Below are 18,901 nucleotides of genomic sequence, written 5' to 3'. Positions count from 1 at the left end.
ATACAGCTAAGAAAAATCACTTGTATTATTTCAGAATAATGAAAAGTGGCAAGTCACAGTATCCTCAGAAGTATTTGTGTGTTCTTATGCAATTTTTTAACAAAAAACATTTCCTCCTTCTCAGTAAAGTAACTCCAGAAGCCACATGCATGTCAAAATATACAGAAAATGCTACATTTGGAACATTCCACAATCCTGTATGTGAGTTTTACAAGCTAACTGACCTTGGGGTAAATAAATGGTCATTAAACTAAATTAGCAATTGTAATGGAAGCTGAAAAATAAAGAAAACTGTGCAATGATTTTTCAATAATATGATAAATGCAATATTATCAACATTAGCATTACAATAACACTGTCCAAACACAATTAACCTTAAGACACATTCAAGCAACACTTACTTGTTCTCTGGCAGCACTGAACATTGGCTCTTGGATATCGGTATACATTCTGCGCAGAGCATTATAGCCACCAGGTATACTCTCCAAGTTGCTAAGTGCCCGATCTTGATTCCTCATCATCTCCTGCATCATAGCTGGGTTTCGGGCTAGCTCCATAGTCTGCAACCATCAGAAATTGATGACTTGAGACCAAATCAAACTACATTAGACCTTAAATCTTCAAAATACATTCAAAACAAATTTGTGGAATCCTACTGCTAATACACAAAAAAATGAAAGAAATGCTTAAGGTTAAATATACATTTGTAATGACCTTCTATAAATATGAGGAACAAATTGTAAACTTGAGACAGTAATACAATTAACAGTTAATATGTCTCAGGTAATCAAGGAACACCATTATCCTTAACATAAACATGTACATATGAGTCAATTCCTAGCTCTGCATTTAATTAGCACACAAATCTGCATGAATGATGTAGAATACTATGGAAAGGGTCGCACTGACTCTTGCATACCTTCATAAAAATCCAGTATATGCGGCAAATTCCATCTAAAATATGTGAATTTCATAACAAAGCTAAACTGCACAGCGATGGGCATGCACAAATAAATTTTACAAGTCACAAGCTGGCATTCGTTCAGGTCAAGATCTTGTCTTGCGTCCAGTCATTTACCAAGCCTTTATGGATGAACCAGGATGTAAAACATCACAGACCAAATATGTAAATATTTCTTGGATTACAACTGGGTGCTTCAGACAATGACTTAAACAAGTCTCAAAATAGCTTAATCAAATTGATAGTGATGCTTTTGGTTTGCAAAGTTATCCATCTGCAAAATGTATGGAGATTAGATGCATTATAAAATAAGGAAGCTATTGTGGATTGTACTGCACACATATGCAAAACAAAATTCAGTAACAAAGAATACTGGACATAATTTCAATTCAATTTATAAGTAAACTGAATCATGAATATGCAACCAACTATTTAATAACAAATGTGAGCTACTGTTTACTATTTATTGGTAAAAGTCAAAAATTTTATTGTAGGAAGGATAATCGAATAACATCTGCACATAAACAATATACTAAATCTGCTGTAAATGTGTACAAACTAAAGTCAATCTTCCATTGTGTTTTGAATGTAACACAAGTGATGGAAGAGCCTTTGACCAAAGATACTGTGCCACACCAAGGATCTAGTACTTTCACACATGTATCTCCTCAAGGTTAAAATTAAATGAACTTTTACTTTATGCAAGTCTCTGGATGGGTATAAACAAACAAAACAGCTGAATCCAAACCAAGTACAAAATAAGCAATTATTGCAAACTTCTGATTTCTACATTATTTATTTTCAGTTGAAATGCATACAATTTCAAAGTCTTGTACTCAGTCTATACAATATTTCAATTACCATTCAGTAAACTGTTTTGTTCTGTATTTTTATCTTAATGTACCCAAACTGATAAAACCAGCCAAGTAATGAGTTACAGATCATGACAAATTATATATATTGCAAGTTCTCAGACACACCTGCCTCATGAGCTCAGGGTTGTTCAGCATGTGGCTAATCTCTGGATTGCGTTCCATCAACTGCTGCATCTGGGGATTGGCAACGATCATCTGACGCATTAGGTCTGGGTTAGACATCATATTTTGGACCAGTGGGTTTTCCATGATCTGGGAAAGCATCTCTGGGTTGGACATTAACTGACGCTGCATCTGTTGCTGAAGTTCCATAAAGTTGGCAGAACCCATTCCTAAATTGCCAAGGCTGGCCAGGTCCCCAAACCCTGCTATAGCACAAAGCCAGATAACAGTTAGTAAACTATGTTTAAAAACCTACTTCAAGAACTGCAATTATATACTTTGGAAGGATCTGATTGAGGATTAAGTTTTCAAATCTGGAAAATTACATGACTCCACTCTAAAGAAATTTAAAATAAACCAATATTAAGGTATAAAAATATAAAAAGCATTAAAGGTTTCTAAATTCTAAATACAAATTAAAACAAACCAACAACAGCAAAAATAAAAATATCCATTTAAATGGAAAGAATAGTTTTGAATTTTAGTGAAAAAAATGCAAAAAAGTAAATGTAATAATATTTTAATCAAACTATTCAAATGTATTCTTGTCAATCAGGATGTTTTGCAAAGCTAGTGCTGTTGCCTCAGGCTGATGACCCCAAACCTTAACTGCCTCAAGTATCTGAATACAAAATGCAGGTTCTGCCCTTTCAAATGAGTGGAGGGAAAAAAAGCATTTTTTTTTTTGGTTCTAGTGTATGTTTAGACATTTGATCTCAGGAGACCATCTCACTAGGCCTATAATAACCAAACACTAAAAAAACATAGATGATGAATAGTAAAAGGAGGGGATGGTAGTAAACATATGCAGGAAAAATATCAATTCATTTTCAAACTAATTATCAGTTATTTTATTCTTTTCATTAAAAATTGAAAAAATGTGATATGCAAAATAAAATGTACATACAACTGAGCCCAATTCAAACTACCTCAAAGAGGAGAAATTTTTTCTGAATCAAAAACATTTCCTCTACCGTTTTATTCAGATCAAACCTGACTAATTACTGAAGGCATCTGATGCTTATTTTGCTTTATAAAAGTGCCCACTGCATTGTGAACTATATTCAGTAAAATGTTCAAATGTATTGGTTTATTGTAGTGATATTTAAGTACAAAAACTGGATTTGCAAGGACACCGTAAACAGTTATATTTTACATAGCAGACATCAATAGATTTACTAAAGAAAAAAAAAATGGTTATTTGGTCCACAAAAAGAAAACTTCTATTATGTTAAACCTACAGTCAAGTAGAGTCTTGACTAATCCAGTATGTTTCTCAGCACTGGTGTAAAAAAGCTATACTGGTATACTGGGTACCAAGCCAACTTAAAAATCTCTTATTAACAACAAACATTGCTTATGGATATTTTAACATTAGTATTTCAACCTGAACTATTGCAAAAGAAAAAAAAAAGAATAGCATTCAGGTAAGCTACTTAGCTTAAACAAAATCAGCACTGAAACTAAACTGTTTTGAATTTCTTTATAATATCAACAGCAGTAAAAATAAATTACCGGTAACTGTTTATCAACAAAGTAGATTTGGGAAAGTTCTGAACAATCGTCAAGCTCCACTGTTAAAGAGTTATTTCCAAAGTTTATATTATCTACAAATGGTAAATACTTTAATAGTTTAAGACAACATGATGAGCTATGATGTGAAATATGGTTTTCTAATTAATTTAAGGTACAACAGTATCTTTTGTAAATCCTTATCTTAATCCGTATATTCAAAATTTTGCCAAGCAGCAAGCTCAATCACTCTCTTTTTTTGGATTTCTAATATTATAATGTCAGATCTCCTGTAACTGCTACAAAGACTTTCTAGTAGAGTCCAGGAACTAAATTGTCTAAGAGTACTTCCCAGTGCCTAATTTATGATCACCTCCAGTTGAGCTACTGCAAAGTTTGAGTTCTATAAGAGCATACAAGAGTACGTTTTGAGTTCCATTTGTTTTCTAAAAGGATTGTTGTACAATTAAAGTTATCAGCCAGTTGAATATGTGGAATACACACATTTCACTGTACACTTTCCAATGTCACCAAGACACTATTCAGCGGAGAAAGAACAATTTCATGCCTTGGAAAAATAATGAAAGAGGGCAGGTAAGAAATGAAACTCAGAATTAGCTATGATGGTTTAACTCAAGAAAGAAAACAAATAGGGGATTGTAGTTCATGAAGACAGACATATATACTTTAGAAGTCTGCCCAGACAGCAGAGTAAAGGACTGATACCTTGATCTTTTTTCTCTAAAATACTGAACAAACATTAACCTCTTATCTGCCATAATCAACTTGAAAAGTTAATGTACTTGTTTTACTGTTAACCATAGCTATGCCAAAAGATGCTTTGTACTTTATTAATCCCTAGTAACTTGTAATGTCTTCTATTCTGAGCTCTGGCTAAAAGTCAGTTTATGAAAACGACATATTGATTTACACAAAATTCTACAGTTTAAATTCATTCTATATTCTTGAACACGAAAAGCCTGGATATATGGAAGACAGGAAAATTATGTATTTGTGTTTATTAATTATTGTCATTTACTTGTTATTGACTTCCCAATTTAGAGCTTTAAAATAAGAAAAACTTACTAAGAATAGAACCAAGTGGTGCTGGAGTAGGACCAGGCCCAGTAGTAGGCGTTGAGTCTCTGGCATTGCTGGATGGACTTGGGCTGGGAGGGCTGGAGCTGCTGCTACTACTCACTTGAGGAGTAGTGGAACTTGTAGTGGGGGACGTCTGAGGTGCAGCTCCATCTGCAGGCCTGCAAAAACATATTGTTATATGCAGTACTTCTATGTGAAATAGATTACTTTAGCCATCAAGCTGCAGGATTTTAGGCAACCTCTACTACTACTTACAATTATATTCAAAGTAAGGTACAACAACAACTTGAAAGTATCTTATATATTCAGTTTGCTAAATAATCAAAAAGCTAAAGTGAAGTCAGTAAAGCAGCTTCATTTAAAAATGGCACCGCCATCTTTAAGTTACAGATGCGCTGTTCAGTCTGGTTGCTTGAAAAGTGAAAAAAGCTACAACTTACTGCTAAAATCATTGTTCCATAAATAATATTAAAATGTTATTTATTGTTAAAGAAGCTGAAAAAAACAATACAGGAGAAATATAAAATTCAAACACTTTAATGCCTTTACATTTTCATTAAGTAAAACTGTACAACTTACATTTAATGCTAAGAACAGTCAAGTTTAATGCTAGTTTTTCCCACTCCAATGAATTTTGCAGTGATCATAAAGGGATTTCTAACTGGAAAACTCTTTTGAACAGTCAACATGATCTGATTCCAGATACAGTTGCTCTGACACTGATCTACTTTTTTGAATAAAGGCTCTTTTACCTACACTACATCCAAACATTGTTTTTTGCTGCTTAAGTACAAAAAAAGAAATCTAATTTTTAATTTATGCCTAGTCCTTACATGACATACAGTCTTTTCAACAAACATTCAAAAACACTGGGGGGGTAAAAGTAAAAAACGAATTAAAACAGATAGGTCTCATATTATACTGCATCATGGCTAAGTGAAAACCATTAATGGGAAAAGCAAAAACAAATACATTAAGTTTAGTTTACAAAATAAATAAATAAAATATGAAGAAACAGCTTAATACTTCTACACTAAAAAAAATACATATTTACTTGTTGCATGGGAAGTACTTCAGGGTTCATGTTGAAAAGCAGCCACTCTGTCTCATCCGACAGTCAGAGTCGGGAGGAGGTGGACAAGGATTACTTGTAGGTAGAAAAGGAAAGGAAAGAAACACATCGGAACTGTAACTGATTTATCAGGTGATAAAAGTCTGTAGAAGGTATTTTGTTTGAATAAAACCTTCTTTCCTTGAACCTGTGACTGTGTAGCTTGGTTGTGTCTGGGTGTTTGAGGTGCAGGTATGCCCCCTACAGGTCACAATATGTATATATATTATATATAATCCTGATGCAGTATAATATAATAATCTATTTTTTCTACTTTGTGTGTGTATATGTGCATATAATACAGTATATACACATATACTGTACACACACACACATATATATATGTATATATATATATATATATATATACATATATATATATATATATATATATATATATATATATATATATATATATATATATATATATATATATATATATATATATATATATATATATATATATATATATATATATACATATATATATATATATATATACACATATATATACACATATATATATATATATATATATATATATATATATATATATTTGTGTGTGTGTATATATATTTATATATATATATTATATACACACACACACATTTATATATGTGTATACAAACATATTAGGGCTGCAACGATTAGTTGGCGTAATCGACGACATCGACTGCAAAAAATCATTGATGCGGATTTTTTATTGTCGACGCATCATGAGCAGAACCTTCAATTGAGGCTCCAGTCACAAAGAACCACACTGGTTTTTGTAACTGCAATGCACTACATGAACATCTGGGGGCAGTATCGTTTGTTATGACTGAACAGAGTCCTACCAACAAAGAATAAAATCTAAGGGGAAGAAGAATGTAGAGGAAGATAAACGTGGTTGCAATGGCGAGTCGGATAGAGGAGGGGGGAAGAGATGGAAATAAATTGAGAAAGAAACTTTCTAAAGTGTGGGAGCACTTCACCGCAAAAGAAAAAAAAAAGTTGAATGCAGATTATCAAAGCGGAGCTTTCTTTTCATGGCAGCACCACTGCGATGCATGAGCATCTGAAACGCAAGCATCCTGGAGCTGCGATGCTGCCGTCTCTTGAGAGGCAAGTTTTAGCGAGTAAAGTTAGTGTCACGTGTTAACGTTGATGTTTGTATTAATGTGTATATCAAGGTTTCGACAATGATAGTTAACCCTTAAACAGACACATACTTGCGGGTTAATGCACCCCTGGACGCCAAATACTTTTCAGCTGCACTTTTTAAGTAAATGTCACAATTCACAAAGAAAATGTGAAATTTTAATGGAACGTTTATTTTTTTTTCATGCTAAGAGCACCACAATTACTGCAACACTGATCATTTTACATACTGAAAATGAACTGTAAAAACTATAAATTAAAAAAAAAAACTACTGCAACAATCTATTATTATATGTTCAAGGTGCAACTGAAGCCATTGATGAAATTCAGTAAATCACTGAACTAACTGCACGTAAACAGAGGTAAACGCTGATGACTGCAGGCTCGTCAAGTGCAGCGGCTGAACACCAGAGACAGTGAGGCTGCAGGGGCCGGCAGTGGTCGTGAACTGGCTGCTCAACGAATATACGTAGTGACTGATCAGCTCCGGCGTGCTGCCAAATTGCTCTGTGAAGCAAATATAGCCAGTTGCGGGGTTCAATGAATGTACGTTGCTGAATATACTCGCCCCCTGCGTGCTGGAAAATTGCACTGAGACACGACTACAGCCAGTTGCAGCATTCAATGAATATATATCACTGAATAAACTTGGCTCCAGCATGCTGGCAAATTGCACTGAGAAACAACTTTAGCCGGTTGCGGAGTTCAATGAATGTACATTTCCGAATGTATGTCGCCGGATATACTCGGCTTCGAGTAGCTGAGCCATCCTAGTTTTTTTTTCTTCTTTTTTGTATAATATTTGAATTCATATGAATAGTAAACCATCTCTAACTAACGTTAGGTAACTTGTGTTTTGGAGTATATCAGTAATTAGCTTGTTACATATTTTAGTCCATTATTTTTTTATTTTGGCATAATATAGTACATGATGTGATAAATTACAACACTTTTCCTTCAGAGTATGATAGTTAAAATATCTTTCTCTGTCTGTAAAATCATTCTTGTGTATTCCTGCTACCTCTACTCCCTCTGAGCATCTCTTCTCAGCAGCTGGAAACATTGTCTCAAAGAAGAGAGCCAGCCTCACACCAGAGCACGTCGAAATGCTCACATTCCTGCACTGCAATCGGGAATATACGAACTGAATCTTTTATAAACTGTACATTATTGTTTTATTTTATTTGAATTGAAGCTTTATTTAAACTTTTGGACTTTCAGACACACCAGTGGCCAAGTTAAATGCACTTTTTTTGTTTAAAGACTACGTGCACTTTAGTTTGTATTGTTTAATGTATTTCTTTTTTATTGTGATGGTCACACTAATATAAACCATCTGATTATTTTCAAATTCATGTGCTTCACCGGTTGTTATTTCAATTTGATTATTATTCATTTTAATCGTTTTAATGCAGAGACATCAGGTTGACATTCACAGGTTGACAGATGTGAGCAGATGAGGTAAGACATGCACTGGAGCCCAGAAGAGGATGTGCAACCACAGGCCGCAGGCATCAAAACAGTCAGGCATGAAATAATCGTGACTAATCGGAAAAAAAATTGAATGATTATTTGACTACCAAAATAATTAGTTGCAGCCCTAATACATATACACACACATATATACACACTTGAGTATATACAGATACATAGGAATCCCAACTGCTATGAAAATGGTCATAAATGCAACAAATAATTACCATTTGTGACAATAATTTAAAGTTTAGTCACCATTAGCAACTGCCACCACAGCTTTTTTCTTACCTGTGGTTATGCAAGTATAGCTTTAACTGTTCTCACACACAGTTAATTCACAAATTCTATGTGGGCACTAAACACACAAGTTTACTTGTCACAGTTTAAACAGCACATGCTTTTTCAGTGGATCAGTTGGTAGGTGGATGTTTGAAAAGGATTTTCAGCCAGAGGGGATAAGGGCCAGTACAAAGTGATTTATAGTATGATCAGAGTAACAGTTCTTATAGTGACAACAACTTACATAAAAGTGATAATAACAAATTTTATTTCATGATGCTAGTTCTGAATCATCACAATGAGAAACATTGCTACTGTTCACTGAATCTCCAGGAAGCAAAGCAGATACATTGGATTTAGATTTTCCCTTACAGTTTTTAAACCTGTTCATAATTGACATTATATACACCGTAATTGTGATTGAGATCAACAGATGTGCACAGCAACTGATACAGCACCTCTAACTGAAACCCAATTGCAAACTGAATACAGTGATATCAGTTGTGATGATCCAATGTCTTTTCAAGTCAGTTTCCGGGATATCTGTATTAGTGGCAGGCAAACATATACTTCGGCCTGTTTTTAGCTTGCAATTGAACTAAGTTTAATTGAGTTTCAGTAAGGATTGGTTTTACACCAGGAGGTGGGGTAAAGTATTTACTATCTTTTGTATTTTAGTTCTGTCCTAATCATGAACATATCATGTACTACAGAGACTTGTACCGTCTATAAAAGGTCTATGAAAAATAACACCAGGATAAAGTAGCCCCGTGAGAATTGACATGTTAGTAAAATTCATACATTTGAGAGATTCGAATGGGACTAATATTAGAAAGGCTCTTCAATAATAATTACTTTACCCAGTGGGTGAAGTGCAACATAAGAATTTTCATCGTACTTCTTTTAGTGCAAGCTAAATAAAGTGGGATGAGGATGTGGGGCATGATGTTAAATCCCCAGGAGGTCCACCACTGTGCTAATATACACAATTTACAGTATAGAGAAATATGGATTGCTGTAGGGATGTCCCCCTTCCAGGTGCAAACTGACATATTGGTCTGATAAATAAGAGTAACTAATGTGGCCTGAACGAACAATATGCATGCATTAACAACTGGGAGCAGTGAAATGCCAATGCAGAGTACTGGTGTCTCACTACCCCATTTTAAGCACAGATTTTACAACTCCTGGTGTAAAAATTAATCCTGTCCGAATAAACCTTAAAAATTACAGAGGAAGTTTAAACAAAAAGAATCGCAAGCCCAGCATCCTCGAGTCCTGCAATTTTTGCAGAACAGCTGATTCCCATATTCCACAGCTGCACATTCTGGCCAAGAGCAATGCTAACAGCAAGATGACATTCTATGCATACAACCTTAACAAAACGTAAACAATGAAAAAATCAATTAATTCCAAAGTACGAAGCTTGGTATAATTACAAGATAGTCATTTGAAAATAATGTCGACTATTCTTGCAACACCTAAGAAAGAAGGCTTACCAAATAAATATGTGCAGGAAATTCACACATTAATAATGTGAATTTGTGGTACATTTATGTAGGATACAAGCAGTTCCACACTGAATTTCAGGCCCTGTATGCTAAATATAAAGCTGGAATATGTGTATACAGAGTCAGTCAGCAGTAGCAGATGCAGCAGTCTGTCTAAAGCCCCTTTGTTATTTACTTGGTTTGTTAGTAAACTCACAAACATAGTCTTGAATCCTTGGTTTAATTGAACATTACATTATTCTGGCTTGCTCTTTTTCTTTTTAACACAGCTGTATATACAAGATTTCCTACAGCAAAGAGGTAAAAGTGCACACCTATTATGCCTGAATGTGAAAGTGTGTGTAAAGGTTTACCCATTGTATAAATACAGGCTTCTGCAACTTTTTCACATGCAAGCTAGTTTGTTAATAATTGGGAAATGTAAAATGACAGGCTTTTGCAAAGAGTTTGGTGGATATCCAGTGGCTCTGACTCCTATAATGAAAATCAAAATAGCAAGTTTAATGTATTGACAACGGTGCATCTGAATGGCCATCTAAAACAAGCAATTAATTCAGTAAGCTAAGCATATTTTAATAGCCTGTGGCTTAGAGAATATCTTTGACTTGGGTATGATATTTAAACAATTGATGTATTCTGACTTCTGTGTTGGTAAGTCAGTCATAAAGGTGCAGGGAGAAGTTAGCTGTAAGGCAACAAATCCAATAAATAAAAGATTTAAAATACATATATTGGCATGCAAAGTTTGGATACCCTTGCTTAAAATGTGCTACTGTGAATAGTTAAGTGAGCAGAAGATAAACTAATCACCAAAAGCATAAAGTTAAAGATGACACATTTATTTGATATATAGGCTAGATTACATTTTTATTTCCATCATTCACAAGTACAAAATACCAAAAAAAATTAAAAGGGCCTGAAGCAAAAGTTTAGGCACCTGACATGATCAGTACTTAGTAACACGCCCTTTGGCAAGTATCACAGCTTGTAAACACTTTTTTGTAGCCAGCTAAGAGTCTTTCACTTCTTGCTTGGTGTATTTTCAGCCATTCATCCTTTCAAAAGACTTCTAATTCTGCAAGATTCTTGGGCAGTCTTGCATGCACTGCTATCGAGATCCATCCACAGATTTTCAATGACATTTAGGTCGGGGAACTATGAGGACCAGGGCAAAACCAGTAATTTTCAACCTCTTGAGGTATTCCAGTGTAGATTTTGAGGTGTGTTTCGATTCATTGTCTCATTGTTGGATTTATTCTCTTCTTAACTTAATTTTTTTTTTTTTTTTTTTTTTAAACACAGATGGTGTGCTTGCTTCTAGAGTTTGCTGGTATTTACTTGAATCCACTCTTCCCTCTGCCAATGACATGTTGCCTGGGCCACTGGGTTCAACACAAGCCCAAAGCAAGATTGATCCACCCCCATGCTTAATAGCTGGACAGGTGTTCTTTTATAGGTGTTCCTATATTGCAGATTGTGGCCAAAAAGTTCTGTTTTGACTTTTCCAAAATACATTGGGCTTATTCAGATGTTCATTTGCAAACTTCAAGCACTGAATTTTGTTTTCCAGGTCTTCCAGACCTCAACTTGACCTCCTTGAACTTGAATCATTCCCATTAACTGCCATTTCTTTAATAGCTACCTCCTGCTTTGTGAGCATTAATTATTTTATTGTTCAGAGTGCAGGGCAGCTGCTTATGAGGAGCCTATGGCTGCTGATTGTTGAGACAAGGTTTGAGGAGTCAGAGAATTTATACAGCTTTGAAATTTACATTGTTTTCTAACAATGACTGTGAACAAGCCAGTCCTAACAAGCTAATTAAGGCCTAAGACCTTGGTAAAAGTTATCGGAGATCTCAAATACCTTAGGTAAGATATCTCAAATATGTTAATCTTGCAAATAACTTTTGCATGGTACTCCTTTCCTTTTTTCACTGGACAATTGTACAAAACAAAAAGAGTACACTAATATTATATAAAATGCTGAAGCAAAATGGGTCATCTTTAACTTTATGCCTTTTGGTGATCAGTTAATCTTCTGCTCACTTAACTATTCATGGGTGCCCACATTTTTGCATGCCAATCTGTGTGTGTATGCATATATACATATATTGTTAGATCTGAATCGCAATCTGATTATATGGATGATTACCTAACAGGCAACATGTGTGGTTGGTCTGCCAGTCTGCAAACATCCCCCACTTCCTCTCAGTTGCAAGAAGCAGATCACAGATATGTGATACAGTACCTGCCAAATAATACAAGGAGTAAATGACAAGTGTTTCACCCTAATTGGGGCTCATCAGTATTGGCTCTGAATTGTACTTTCACGGTGTCCCAATTTTAACGTGTGTACAGTGTGACTTGAAGAAATATGTACGTACATCAGGGAACGTGGACCCTTCCTTCTGAAGGCATTGCAAACCGTATCACAGACCTTTGCTTCCATATGTATATACTGTATATATAAATAAACACACAGACACACATACATGAATAAATATATAAATAAAAAACAGGTGAAGTAGAGGCACGAATACGAGTCAGATACTGAAACAGTAACGCTGTGGTTTAATCATCAGGTTCTTAGTTGCTAGGCATACTGCCTGACAAAAAAAATAAACTGACCTTGGAAAGGATGTTAGTGCATGAGATGACATACACCAGTACAGACTCATGCAAAATGGGCCAATATATAATTATCAGTTAAAGGCCTATGCCAGCAAACGATTAACTGCTTACCAAGGTGACATGCACCTTAAGGCCATGACACATTACAATGCTTTTCCATCAATTTTTGGTATATTTTTATTATATAATAGTAATAATAGCAGCAGCTCACTACTCAAAATGGGGAGAACCCAGGCTCGAACCTGCATCCTCTTGATTATGAGGCAGCAGTTCTTACCTCTACACCAGCCAAGAAGGCACACCAACTTTGTATCGTTTGATATTTGGGCTTGGGGTTTCACTCATTGACAGCAACATGTAAATGAAATTATTATTATTAAATGAAGTTATATTCTTGAATAAAAGCACACTTGTATTGTTATAGCTTTTGTGAAAGTGTTTATTTGATATTTGGACTTCAGTCTTCACACATTATACACTTCATGTCCGCATTTTGTCGTCATTACTATAACATGAAAACAGTTTGTTTTAGTTATGTGTTCAACATTTCTTGCCATGCATTTCCTGTCATCCTACATTTACCCAGATCATTATAGACAAGGAACAGACATGAAATGTATGTATTCCAGATAACGTTATATTGTTTACCCTATAAACTTCCTGACGCCTCACACCCAGATACACAGACTTGAGGTGGGAGAACTTTGTGTCCAACTTCCGCTGTGTCGGTAGGGGATGGGATAGCAGGCTGCTTGTGCTGATTGCCACATTTGCAAAAGAAAGATGCTGATGAAGAGGTGAAAAGGTAGTTAAGGTGGTCCAGAAGCATTACTTTTTTTGTAGGCTTCAGGGATTCTAGTGTTAATAGGACAGAATGAAAAAAGCCAAAAAAGGGACCAAGAATGTGTCAGAACTCGCTGTACTTATAAAGCCTTCCCAGTGGTACTGGAACCATCAGCAGCATGTTACTGGGGGTCAGAAATGTGGGCAAGCTTGCGTTACTTTGAAAATGTTAAACTGTGCTGTAAATTCCTCATGCAGTTGCATAATTTGACATACCCGAAATTTCTAGTTGCCCGAGTATGTCAGATAACACGACAAGATCAGCAACTGAACTTGTCAGATCTGACATTCCCTCCAACTAAAAAGTCCTGTAATTATTTCTGTTAAATCCAGCTTCACCATATACATGCCTTAAGCCTTTTTTTTAGTCTGACTGGACTTTTATTCTGATTATTTTTACAACCAACTATAGAGCATGTAAGCTTTTTATTTATTTGTTATTTATATGTTACCATTTGCTATGAAGTGCTTGTTTAAATAAAAATGTGCCTTGTTTTAAATAAAAATCTATCAAGTCAGGGTTACAGTGGTGTGAAAAACTATTTGCCCCCTTCCTGATTTCTTATTCTTTTGAATGTTTGTCACACAAAATGTTTCTGATCATCAAACACATTTAACCATTAGTCAAATATAACACAAGTAAACACAAAATGCAGTTTTTAAATGATGGTTTTTATAATTTAGGGAGAAAAAAAATCCAAACCTACATGGCCCTGTGTGAAAAAGTAATTGCCCCTTGTTAAAAATAACCTAACTGTGGTGTATCACACCTGAGTTCAATTTCCGTAGCCACCCCCAGGCCTGATTACTGCCACACCTGTTTCAATTAAGAAATCATTTAAATAGGAGCTGCCTGACACTGAGAAGTAGACCAAAAGCACCTCAAAAGCTAGACATCATGCCAAGATCCAAAGAAATTCAGGAACAAATGAGAACAGAAGTAATTGAAATCTATCAGTCTGGTAAAGGTTATAAAGCCATTTCTAAAGCTTTGGGACTCCAGCGAACCACAGTGAGAGCCATTATCCACAAATGGCAAAAATGGAACAGTGGTGAACCTTCCCAGGAGTGGCGGCCGACCAAAATTACCCCAAGAGCGCAGAGGCGACTCATCCGAGAGGTCACAAAAGACCCCAGGACAACTTCTAAAGAACTGCAGGCCTCACTTGCCTCAATTAAGGTCAGTGTTCAGGACTCCACCATAAGAAAGAGACTGGGCAAAAACGGCCTGCATGGCAGATTTCCAAGACGCAAACCACTGTTAAGCAAAAACAATATTAGGGCTCGTTCAATTTTGCTAAGAAACATCTCAATGATTGCCAAGACTTTTGGGAAAATACCTTGTGGACTGATGAGACAAAAGTTGAACTTTTGGAAGGCAAATGTCCGTTACATCTGGCGTAAAAGGAACACAGCATTTCAGAAAAGAACATCATACCAACAGTAAAATATGGTGGTGGTAGTGTGATGGTCTGGGGTTGTTTTGCTGCTTCAGGACCTAAAAGGCTTGCTCTGATAGATGGAACCATGAATTCTACTGTCTACCAAAAAATCCTGAAGGAGAATGTCCGGCCATCTGTTCGTCAACTCAAGCTAAAGCGATCTTTGGTGCTGCAACAGGACAATGACCCAAAACACACCAGCAAATCCACCTCTGAATGGCTGAAGAAAAACAAAATGAAGACTTTGGAGTGGCCTAGTCAAAGTCCTGACCTGAATCCAATTGAGATGCTATGGCATGACCTTAAAAAGGTGGTTCATGCTAGAAAACCCACAAAAAAAGCTGAATTACAACAATTCTGCAAAGATGAGTGGGCCAAAATTCCTCCAGAGCGCTGTAAAAGACTCATTGCAAGTTATCATAAGCGCTTGATTGCAGTTATTGCTGCTAAGGGTGGCCCAACCAGTTATTAGGTTCAGGGGGCAATTACTTTTTCACACAGGGCCATGTAGGTTTGGATTTTTTCTCCCTAAATAATAAAACCATCATTTAAAAACTGCATTTTGTGTTTACTTGTGTTATATTTGACTAATGGTTAAATGTGTTTGATGATCAGAAACATTTTGTGTGACAAACATTCAAAAGAATAAGAAATCAGGAAGGGGGCAAATAGTTTTTCACACCACTGTATATGTACCTAATATAATGAAATTTGTACTTGCATGTCACCTCAGAACAGTTGACAAAAATACAATACACACATAAATGTGTACTTAGACTGAAGCATAAATACAATCTTAAACAACATACAAATATGTATTTATAAATATTATATATTCAAACACATTGTTTGTTACATTACGAGAATTCTTATAATTGACTGTTCAGCAACCAAGCCTTGTAGGTAGAAACTGTATCTACTTACCCAATAAGAATACAACAGTAAACATTCAAAATTTAACATCACAGTTAAAGCAGCATTAAATGAACTATACTGTATTCAGTCTTTAAAGTATGTATACCATTGAGGATGTGAATGCATTGCAATTAAGATTCTATTAATTTAAAGAAAGCTTAAGAAAAAATTCTGCTGTAAAAGATTGTGAATAGTTGTGAGCCTTCAACACACAAAAAAACAGTAATAGTATAATTTTCCTTCTTTTAAAAAATTTTAAAGGAATATGAAAAATAACTTGGAATCTAATGAAAACAATGTTAGGCACTAATATAAAAAACAATTTTCCATAGCTACCAAGTCCCCACCAATTAACTTACTTCTGAGCAGTTTTGATGACAAGATGTACAGTCAGACCATCCTTGATGCCATGTTGGTTCAAAGTATCTCCATCCTTGAGTATTTTTCCAGCAAAAATCAACACCAACTGTTCTTGCCTGGCCTTGAATCTTCGAGATATCTCCTCTTTGAACTAGTGATGCAAAAAAAAAAAAATTAAAGTCGTATAAGATTTTTAGGTTATCCATTATGAGGTGTTAAAAAAAATCTTCCTTAAACCCTTTGACTGTTTGCTGCTAAATGATCATTTGTTATCATTAATAAGCTTCTCCCAATATAGTCTGCAGTATTTAACTAAAGGGAATAACACATTTGTTCAGTAATATAGTAAAGACTACCATTCAAGATAAGTATTCTTTAGTTTTTGGTTCACAGGAGAAACATAACATTCTCAAACCAAATGAATCCAACTCAGGATTGCAGAATATAACTAGGAGTAAGGCAAGAAGCACCCCTAGAGACAGCACCAGTTCATAGCCAGGCTTACTCATGAAAAAAACAAGGCCAATTAGCTTAACCTCTACCTTTTGAGGATGTGTGCAGAAAACAAGAATTCCTGGAGAAAAACTCAACACAGACATGGACAGGACAGTACAACTTCACTAACAATAACCATACGCTGGATCTGTAAATCTCCAGATAGCTGGAGTATTATAAGTAGCAATACTGGCACAAACATCTATGCTACTAATGAACTATTAAAAAAAGTATTGTGTAAAGAAAATTGTTAATGTTTGTCTATATAAAAATAAAGATAATTTAAATATAAATCAGGCCATCCTATTTAAAGCAATAGTATCTATCAGCTCTTAGTGAATTCTTAGATGCACTTAGGCAAGCCAAGAGGTTCAATTACTCCAGGGTGTCCTGTGTTTGCCCCAAATCTCATTCCAGTGGTCATACCTGATACACACCTTGTGGCAGGCAAAAGAGAGCACCTTAATTCCATGCCAAACCATCTCAACTTGCTCTAAAAGCCTTGATAGTTTCAGATGTATATGCTTTACCAGAGTTTAATGTCACTAAAACTCCATAAGCATGTAGAGATATTAAACAGACTACAGCTAACAGAAGCTGCAATTATAGTCAATTGCACTGTATATTATACTTTACGCACTATAGTAATACACACCATTTCTGAGAGCATGTGGTTAAACCCCAGAGTAACACTGTGATAATTTACTTCTGTTACCCCCAAAGACTGACCACCAAATGTGACAAGAACCCACGAATAGATATAATTGCCAGAAAAACTATTTCAGATTCAGAGAACCCTTTAGAACTGAATGGTTCTCCTTTATATGCAAAATGATAAACATTTCTTTAAAATCTAAATCTAGTACAAGATACAAATTACCTGTTCACTGCAAATGTGTTTCAGCAAAGACGTGAAAATCTGTCATTTTTTTAACACCTTTACTGCGACTTTTAAAAAGACCAGAGGATCTGGTAAACATTAGGGTAGTCAAATTATACCAAAGTTAGTGTTCAGACACATGTATTAAAAATTCAGGAGTGTCCTATGCCTCCTGAAAAGGGATTAAATCAAAAGAAATTGTCAAACGTTTGCCTTATATGTCATCGAGTAAAGCAAAGCATTGCTTATACTACAAAGTTATTCTAAAATGGCCTGGACACCACTAGAAAAGATCATGACTGGATTAGAGTGATTTTTCAAAGCAACTATTTTCTTTACTTAGTATCAAACACATCACCAATTGTGCAATCAGTCATTCAGCCTGTTTAAATAGAGAAAAGTAGTCAGTCTGCTGTTTTGTGTAATCATGTGTCCCACACTGAACACAGACCAGAAAAAGCAAATGACAGAGTTGTCTGAGGTGATCAGAAAGAAAATTATAGACAAGTATGTTAAAGACAAAGGGTATAAGTAGCTTGATATTCCCATGACAACAGTTACAAATATTAAGAAGTTTAGGGTCTATGGGAATGTAGCCAAAATCAACCCCATAATGAGCACAAGATATAGCGAGAATGGCAGGCAAAAATCCAATGACAACTTCCAAAGAGATACAACACTCCAAGGTCAAGGTCCATTAGTGTTCAATTGCACCATCCCTCGCTTTCTGAGTCACAGTGAGCTCAGTGGAAGAAAACAACTGAGCCGAAGAATGGCCAAAAACAAATCATTGGACCATTCTGAAGTGGCCTTTTATGAGCCCCGATTTAAAGCCTATCAAACATCTATGGAAAGAACTGAAATATGCAGTATGGAGAAGCCCACTTCAAAACTGATTTAGCTGAAGCATATTGCTCAGGAATAGTGGGCCAAACTACCAGCTGGCAGGTGCAGAAGTCTCACTGAGAGCTACAGGAGTCACTCATTTGCAGCAATTGCCTCTAAATGTTGTGCAACAAAACATTAGGTTAAGGGTCTAATTTTTGTCCAGGTCATTTTCAGTTGTGTTATTAAGCAAAACTCTAAAGCAATGTCTGATTTTTGTTAAATATGGAATACGCAATAATAGGCACTAATTACTTTTGTGGGTTCTTCTTTTTTCATGGAGGGGGCATTGTGGATTTGTTGCACACTTCAGATAAGTAAT

At 35.4% G+C, this 18,901-nt stretch overlaps 1 protein-coding gene across 3 annotated transcripts in view; it reads right to left on the bottom strand.

The window, feature by feature from the left end:
* Window positions 1-18,901, bottom strand: part of ubqln4 (ubiquilin 4) — a 55,738-nt gene that overhangs the window by 21,282 nt on the left and 15,555 nt on the right. For 2 of the 3 annotated variants that reach the window (XM_039752527.1, XM_039752541.1), the window contains exons 2-5: window positions 16,319-16,470; window positions 4,597-4,769; window positions 1,942-2,204; window positions 402-560 (exon numbers count right to left, since the gene is read on the bottom strand). In XM_039752527.1, the coding sequence (XP_039608461.1) occupies window positions 402-560; window positions 1,942-2,204; window positions 4,597-4,769; window positions 16,319-16,470 (747 nt within the window). The remainder of the gene's footprint in view (window positions 1-401; window positions 561-1,941; window positions 2,205-4,596; window positions 4,770-16,318; window positions 16,471-18,901) is intronic. The other variant, XM_039752536.1, reaches the window with a different exon arrangement.

The sequence above is a fragment of the Polypterus senegalus genome, chromosome 1 (genome assembly GCF_016835505.1).
Source record: "Polypterus senegalus isolate Bchr_013 chromosome 1, ASM1683550v1, whole genome shotgun sequence".
Lineage (NCBI taxonomy): Eukaryota > Metazoa > Chordata > Cladistia > Polypteriformes > Polypteridae > Polypterus > Polypterus senegalus.
The sequence above is the reverse complement of the archived record's forward strand: the minus strand, read 5'-3'. Positions and strand labels throughout refer to the sequence as shown.